At 41.6% G+C, this 8,345-nt stretch overlaps 1 protein-coding gene across 1 annotated transcript in view; it reads left to right on the plus strand.

The window, feature by feature from the left end:
• LOC118324138 (voltage-dependent L-type calcium channel subunit alpha-1F-like) overlaps nucleotides 1–8,345 on the plus strand; it is a gene marked incomplete at its 3' end in the record, with an annotated part of 22,655 nt that overhangs the window by 4,450 nt on the left and 9,860 nt on the right. Inside the window, 8 exon segments of the mRNA XM_035656294.1 lie at nucleotides 1,624–1,744; nucleotides 2,462–2,537; nucleotides 2,618–2,696; nucleotides 2,760–2,820; nucleotides 4,064–4,166; nucleotides 5,178–5,307; nucleotides 7,844–7,903; nucleotides 7,986–8,092. Of these exon segments, the coding sequence (XP_035512187.1) occupies nucleotides 1,624–1,744; nucleotides 2,462–2,537; nucleotides 2,618–2,696; nucleotides 2,760–2,820; nucleotides 4,064–4,166; nucleotides 5,178–5,307; nucleotides 7,844–7,903; nucleotides 7,986–8,092 (737 nt within the window).

An 8,345-nucleotide genomic window follows, 5' to 3' on the forward strand; every position in this document is an offset into this window, starting at 1 on the left:
AAAGAAGATATCCACCCAACATCTAGCTCTCCATCAAACCAGCCCAAGAATCATACACTATCCCAACAAACTCTCACATACCATAATATCTAGCGATTTATATATAATACTCCTTAACTAATTACGGATCAACTCTCACACTCGCTAGTATATGTTCTTACCACTGTGAACCAATCATAACCAGACTATCTCAGACACTCGCAAATTACACAGCTGCCTGACACAACCGACACTGAGGCCATTACTCCATTCTATACATAACATGGATTCAAGTTCGCTTATAGAACCAAACAGCCGCGACATATATACGTACCTCATTCACACAATTGACACACATAAAATTCATGAGCATCATCACAATACTACAATAAAACACACTTCAAAAACGCGGTAGTTACTTACCTCCAGATATGTACCTCAGCTCCTATTATTAAAAAACGATGAGTAACACCAAAAGGAAGATAGATTACCTCACCTATCCTCACCTCATCTGCTCACGCTCTCTGTACTATCTGCCACCACCACCACAAGAATTTTGAATACAGGTACATAATCGATGTCATAAACTTAAAATTGCCTGGAGGTGCCGATGAAAACTAGTGCGTCCGTATGAAATCCAGATGACCATGAATATCACAGAATGAAAGTTTACTACGATCTCTACATATGTTCTAGTCTGACCTTGTTGATACATGTGGGCCGTTAGTAAATGTATCATATCGGCAAGCTATAGCCATCTTTTAGTCTGTAACATCTACTATCTTAGATGTCCCCCAAATAGAGTTTCTCAAACCTCTGACACGTCGCTCGCAGGTGTGACCAGCAGAAATCATTAGATCCTCGTGTGGATATCCCAAACATGAACTGTATAGTCACGAATTATCCGATGAAGCTGACCAAAATCCACGGCGCTGACCCAGGTGGATGACTTGTCAGTTGTAAAAAGTTAAACAACTCAAGCAGTACAGCCTGTTTGTCTTCTTACAGCCCGATCATCCATGGATATCGCTGAATAATTTTCGGTCTTGAAATGCCTTTCCACTTTCTTAACCTTTTCTTATCCTGGAGTTCTGGAGTTTGTCTTCCGTTTTTTTATTATTTGAATTTTTCTGTGAAAGGCTGCTTGAAAAAGGCCCGATGCTATCAAGCTACCCCACAACGTCACCTCGTCTCTACCGCCATTTAAATTTGTCTCTCAACCCGCTCTCACCACTCTGCAGACGATTCTGATGTTCGGACTTCATGAAGGCCTACGATCTTTTGTTTTTTTCTTCTGCCACTGTGAAATCAAACTATGATGTGGTCAATTTGCCCGCTACTCTAAAACACACCAAAACACCATAGCTTGGCCTTCCCCCGGGATTGGTGAAGTCCGTAACGTAACCAATTAATGAGCCAGCTAACTGGGCCTTAATAGAGACAGACAATTCTGATTGGATAACATGTTTCAGGACATGAACTTGACAGTAAGCTTAACTTTAGAACATAGATGAGAGAAGGGTCCTGAGGGTCCCCCACTGATATATAGTATATTATAAAATATATATAAGATAGTATAAATAGTGTATTTTGCTAGCGATAAAGTTTGCGAGCTGGTCAGTGATGTCACTGCTGTGTGTTCAGATCCTGACGGGAGAAGACTGGAACGTGGTGATGTACGATGGCATCATGGCGTACGGCGGCCCCGTGTTTCCAGGGATGATCGTCTGTGTTTACTTCGTCATCCTCTTCATCTGCGGTAACTGTATCCTTCATCCAGCGGATGAGGAAGTACTCGCATACTTCACTGAAGTAGAAGTACTAACATATTTATACATACTCGATATACTTACAGATAAATGTGACAGTGAGATTATGGTTTTATCTGCAAAGGAATTAAAGCTGTCAGATAAAGTGGAGTCGAAGTATACTGTCATGGCTCTGCTCCCCTCCTACTCCCTTTACTCCTCCTCCTTCCCTGTGTGTATCTGATGAGGGTGTGGCCTCCATTCACTCAGTCTGACCATTTCTCTCCTGCGTTCCAGGGACCCTCTCGTGCAGTTCTGTTTCCAGAGTCAGCTCTCCTGTGCCTCCGTGTCTCCGGTGTCTTTGCCCTTTCACCTGCCTGTTCCTGCTGTGGCCGCCCCTCATCCCCCCCGTGTGTGTGTTGAATAAAGACCCTTAAAACCGTCCATCCTGTCTGTGTGTCTGCTCCTGGGTCTAGTCAAAACACTAGCCCTGACATATACAGCAGCATAAAATGGAAATAACCAAGTAAAGAACCTCAAAGTAAAAAGTACTGGAGTAAATTTTGAATTTCAGCATTTTGAATCATCTTTATTGACAGTAAATATGTGAACACAGAACAAAGACAGTGAAAATAAACAATATAGTTATAAAAATAAGTGCATATATATAAATATATATAAACAGGAATAATCCTGTGCAATGTGAGTGTCATGTTGTTCTTAACGTGTGTCAGACATCCTGCTGAACGTCTTCTTGGCCATCGCTGTGGACAACCTGGCAGGAGGAGACGGAGACGACAAGAGTAAAGAGTGAGTGATGGAGGCACGGAGGGAAATAAAGAAAAAGATGAGAGTTGTTTCTTATTTCCCGTCTGTTTCTGTTTCACCAGGAAGAAGACGGAGGGAGCGGGGGAGGAGGAGGAGGAGGAAGAACAGGCTGAAGAGGAAGAAGTGAAGGTGAATGCAGAGGTCCGACTTTAAATCCTGAATTTTAAACGTTGAGTCCATCAGTCTCACTGTTTGTCTCTCCAGGTTGACATCGATGGAGACACCGAGTACGAGGAGGAAGAGGAGCTCCCTGAAGGAGAGGAAGGTCAGTTTGGAAAACAACAAATGACGTAAAGAGAGAAAATAGGATTGTCCATCGGCTGCTCTTCTTCAACTTAAGTGCTTTACAGAGTTTCCTGATGAAGCCTTAGCTACTTGTTAGCTGCTAACTACTGTAGCTGCTGTGGTTAGCTGGTAGCAGTGCAGCTGACATAACTTCCTATCAGAAGACTCTGTCGGGACGGGGAGCTCAGAGCATCGGGGCAGTGTCAGGGTTTAATCTCCAGTACAGGAGCGTTCAAATCCCACTCTGTTAACAGTTAGCGGTTAGCTAATAGCTACCAGTAAACGTCCATTAGTAAACTCAGTGAATCCCTGAGAGTTGAGGCAGAGAAGCTGCTCAACAAAAAAAATATAAATATGCACTTTTCCCTCATAAACAACTCCCGGGACTCGATTTGATCAATTTGAGAACCGTGAACCGAACAGTCATTTAGAGAGTTTGTCCTCCTCCAATGGCACCACGGGAACACAGTGATATGTTGGACACCGTCAAAACCAAATGAACGCGTTCAATGAAGGCAGAAAAGGGTCAACATGAAGAACCAATAAAGTTAAAAAATGGTTCTACAGATAAACATTAGCCTTTTAGCTAGCTGCACATTTACAGAGCTCTGTCCTGTATATGATAGATAGATAGATTCTTTATTGTTCTTTTCAGGAAATTTGTTGTCACAGTCATACATACACGTATAAACACCACATTACTACAGGACAGACATTTAAACACAGCACGAACATCTAAACACAACACAGGTAATTACACAACGGCTACCGGGGAGTTTTGTTGAGCTCACAAGGGCAGAAGGGACGAAACTTCTGCCATAGCGAGCTCGTTTGCAGGTCAGTGATCTGTATCTGCGGGCGGCTGGGAAAAAGGGGTTGAGGGGGTGCCTGGGGTCGTGTGCTCTGCGTGTAATTGCGTTGCTGTTGAGGTCTAAGAGGTTGGGGCTAGGGAGACCGATAATTGTGGAGGCGCTGTTTGTGATGCATATGAGTTTGTTCTTGTTGGAGGCAGTTAACAGGTTAAAGAAACAGGTGGAACAGTGGAGGTTGTACAATACTTTTATAAAGCAGCAGCAGAAGGTGACAGAAAGAGCTTTGAGTTTGCGGAGTTGGCAACGTTTATTATATGAATAATAATACAATAACAGCGAGGCGACATACTGAAGATATTGTTACAGTCTCTTATGATACTGACTGCCTCCTGTCTTCTCTCCTCCGGGCAGATGGAGGAGTCCAGCTAAAGATGGCCGACCTGGCTCCTCCTAAAGAGAAGATTCTTCCAATCCCAGAAGGCAGTGCGTTCTTCTGCCTCAGCAAGACAAACCCGTAAGTCTGACTACACCTGGTCAACCTGTGTTACTGTTAGCATTAGCATTAGCATAACAAGTAGAGTAACCTCTGTTACTGTCTGTGAAATGATGAAACCTCCATGTTTTATATTTCCTTTTGCCTTCTGATGTCGTTGGACAACACATCCTACACTTACTAATTTTTGAGCGTAACCCGACCCTTTCTATGTACTGATACATATTAATATTTGTATATTTATATTCAACAATAAGACTGCCTGTTTGCTTGGGGAAAGTAAAATGCCACACTGGGCTAGTAACTCTTTTCATGGAACAGAATTCCTTAAATCACTGAGCTACCAGGAGCTGACCAAGCTGCCTCTCTCCAAAAAACAAAAATCTGTGTGTACCTCTCCCAAAAAGTAACAATAGTGGAATAATTTCATAATCAAATGTGGCACAGAATAAACATGTCCAAGTGTTACCAGGAAAGTCAAAATTCGATTGCCACAGCTACAAGCTAGGCCATTTTTTAGAGGAGCCCCCATTTTGCCACAAACCAGCTCAAAGTCCAGAGCAAACAAGGGAGACACAAATAATCCTGGTTTAAAGTAAAACAAATGTTTTTTTTAACAATATTAAACTATGCACAAATTACATGTAAATCAGTATTATCAGTAGTACAGTGAGTGCATTGATGTGGGCGAGAGTAGTGCAGATAAATATGTACACAAAACACAACCTGTTGGCCACATTACCAGCTCTCTATATAATCACTTTATTATTCTGTCCGCTGTGAAATCCCAGGTTGAGAACCACTGCGTTAGAGGTTGAGGGTGAAACTAACTTGCTTAAAATTTCAGAGTGAGGTGGCGGTTTATGAAGTCGCTGTACTGAAGGGTTGACAGTATCTCGCTGCTCTGGTCGATACTAAGAAGGACGTTATTTCATAATAAATAAAACTTTGTTTTGTTTGTAAAGGAGCAAGTAAAAATTACCAGTAACAGTCTCTCTCTCTCTCTGTCTGTCTGTGTCTGTCTGTTTCCAGGATCCGTGTGGCCTGTCACACTCTGATCCACCACCACATCTTCACCAACCTCATCCTCGTCTTCATCATCCTCAGCAGCTGCTCATTGGCTGCTGAGGATCCAATCAGAGCCCACTCTTTCAGGAACAATGTGAGTCCACAAACAACATCATCGCATGTGTCAGGGTGTAGCTGCTAGCTGGAACATGCTAACATGTGATCTAGAAGAGTTACATCACTTACAGATAAATCACAAAAGTTCAAATTAAATGCACTGAATAAAAACAAACTAGCATTGTTAGGCATGGTCAATGGCTAAGCTAACAATGAAAGTCAAAACTGAGGTGATGGAAGTTTTTTGCTCTGAATCAGAGCAGATTGTGGTCTGTGGTCTGTGGTTTGAGCCGGGGGGCGGGGCTTCAGCAGATTACACAGCAGAAGTGGGTCAGTGACTAACCGGGTTAAAGAGGAAACACGTGGAAGCGCCACAGAGAGAGAAACATCACCAGTTTACTGTCTGATGCTGAGAAAACTGTACACACACACACACACACACTGGCTGTGCAGCAGCTGTCGTCATGCAAGACGTAGCAATTAGCAGCAGCTGAGGAGACAAATTTACCTTATAAGCATACAATCAACACACACACACAACTGTATGAACACACACCTCGGACGTTAACCCTGTATGAGCCTTCTCACTGTTCTGGATAATCAAGGAACTGTATTTATCATTAGCACAACAGAATGATTGCATCATGAAACATTTTTCGTTCCCTCATGCTACACAACAAGAAAAATACTGTATAGTTAAATGCACAAATAACATATAAAATAAAATCAATAAATACAGTTATTTATATTCATATCCATACAGGAAATAGTTGTGCCAGATCATCTTTTTAATTTGTGTAACAGCAGCAACAAGATAGTGATGATAATATGGTTTCATCTTCACTTAAAAGGCAGTTTTTCCTTGCCGCTGTCACCAAGGTCTTGCTCATGGTGGTACTGTTGGGTGTCTGTAAATAATGTTATAAGGNNATTTGAAAAGTGTCCTGAGATAAAGTCTGTTATGAATTGGTGGTATAAAAATAAAACTGAATTGAATTGAACATGAAAACAGTGTCAGCACCGAGCATTATCAATGTAAACACAGAGCCAGCCAGAACATGGTCCGACTGCCGAGAATCTGGGATGTTGATGGAGCAGCCTCTGGTGGCTAGCCTGAGTCCCATTTGGTCCAGACTGGATTTGCCAGGAGCAGCCTTAAGTCCAAACTGGACTAGCATAGCTCCTATCAGCTCTCTTCCTCTTCTCTTAGGGCTGATCTGGCTCAAAGTCCGCTATTCTTTAATCCAAACCCCAGCTTCTTTTTCTGATGACTGTAGGCTGTTTCTGTCAGAGGTAATACTTGATTCAGCCATAAAAGTAAAAAAATTAAAACATAAAACAGAAATTTGAAAGAACTAGCCTAGCGACCGCAGCCGTTACCATAGTCAAAATCTCCTGATCCAGTCGATGTGAACAATTTTGGTTTAAAATCAAATCCAATCAGACATCATTCAATGTTTTCAGCAATAAAGCGGAGGCGGAAGCCGCTTCTTTTTTAAAAGTAGACAGAATAATATGATGACACTGTCACGTATTTTATTCACAAATGTCTTGCTTTGGTAATAACATTTAGACCCAATATATGTATAATGTAACATTATGGTATTCTGGATATTTTAATTTAAAATAATTTAAGAGATATACGAGCACGCAGACCAATCAAAAATATTGCTAAATTTGGATGAATTATAAAAGCCATAAGATGTATTTGTGATTCCAAAGAACTGGTTCTTATTGCTGAGCTGAACCAAATGATCTGACTCAAAATTCCTGTCACTGATCTGTGAGACCTATGATGGTAAATGAAAGAGTCGACTTGCAACTCTAGTTTGACTTCAACACCAATGACTCAGGTTTCATTCGCCTTCTGACTTAAACTAACTCTGGGTTTATTGGTCTTGACCTTTGACGTTTTAGTCTTGATTTGGGGCCTACCTGTCTTGACATTGGAGTGAGTCTAGACTTAGGACTCATCTTGAGACCTAGTTTTCTTGAGTTTGGATAAGTTGGTCTTCACTTCATTTACCTGGTGTAATTTAGGACTTCTAAATCTTGACTTGGAACATACCTGTGTTGACTGGGAAATTATCCGTCTCAACAAATCTTTGGGACTTGTTGTTCATGCCTTAGGACTTTGTACAAGGAACTCATCTGTCTTGGGACTTTTATGGTCTGGACCAGAGATGTGCTGGTCTTAGGACTTTCCCCTTTTGACTTGGGACTTGTTGATTCTTCAACTGGACTCTTGACTTTAACTTCCTTTTTCTAAATTTTGACTCATCTGCTCTAACTTCTGTTGTGTTGGTCCTGACCTGGGACTCCCCTGTGTTGATGTGAGACAGTCTGAGCTCAAGACCAAAGATTGTGTCCCCACTTTGTGTTTAAGATCTCAGAGCCTAGAGATTGTGATGGAAAGACACATTTCTGACCCCCCATATAGACAAACTGTGGGGCAGATTTTGGGGTTATTTTCCATTCTGTAGTAAAACTGAAAATAATCTGGAACTGTTTACTTTCTATCTCCGTTTATGTGTTGTGTGTATTTACTTGTGTATTTGTGTTCATTTGTGTAGATTCTGGGTTATGCAGACTACGCCTTCACCTCCATCTTCACTGTGGAGATTCTGTTAAAGGTAAAAATCACCTTCAGTTAGGATGGAATAATAAAATGTCCTGTGCTCTGGATGTAATGCTGACATTATATCTCTCTGTCAGATGACCGTCCACGGAGCGTTCCTCCACCAGGGCTCGTTCTGCAGAAACTGGTTTAACTTGTTGGATCTGCTGGTCGTCAGCGTCTCACTGGTCTCCTTCTTCCTTCAGTCAGTATCAAAATCTGATTGACTTTTTAACACCAGCAGCCTTGTTACACACATAAAAACAATTTGGGCAAAAGATGGATGATTTGCTGGTTTAGGTGGAGATTGTGGAAGTAAACGAATAATTACCTCATAATTATCCTTTACGAGTACCTCCTGAGTATATTTACTCTAAGTACTTAGGTACAGCTGTGTAAGTATTTAGGTACTTAGAGTAAATGTTGTGTATTTGACTGACTGCTTCACTGAACTCAAA

The sequence above is a fragment of the Morone saxatilis genome, unplaced genomic scaffold (assembly GCF_004916995.1).
Source record: "Morone saxatilis isolate NCDOM2014 unplaced genomic scaffold, NCSU_SB_2.0 Contig15, whole genome shotgun sequence".
NCBI lineage: Eukaryota > Metazoa > Chordata > Actinopteri > Moronidae > Morone > Morone saxatilis.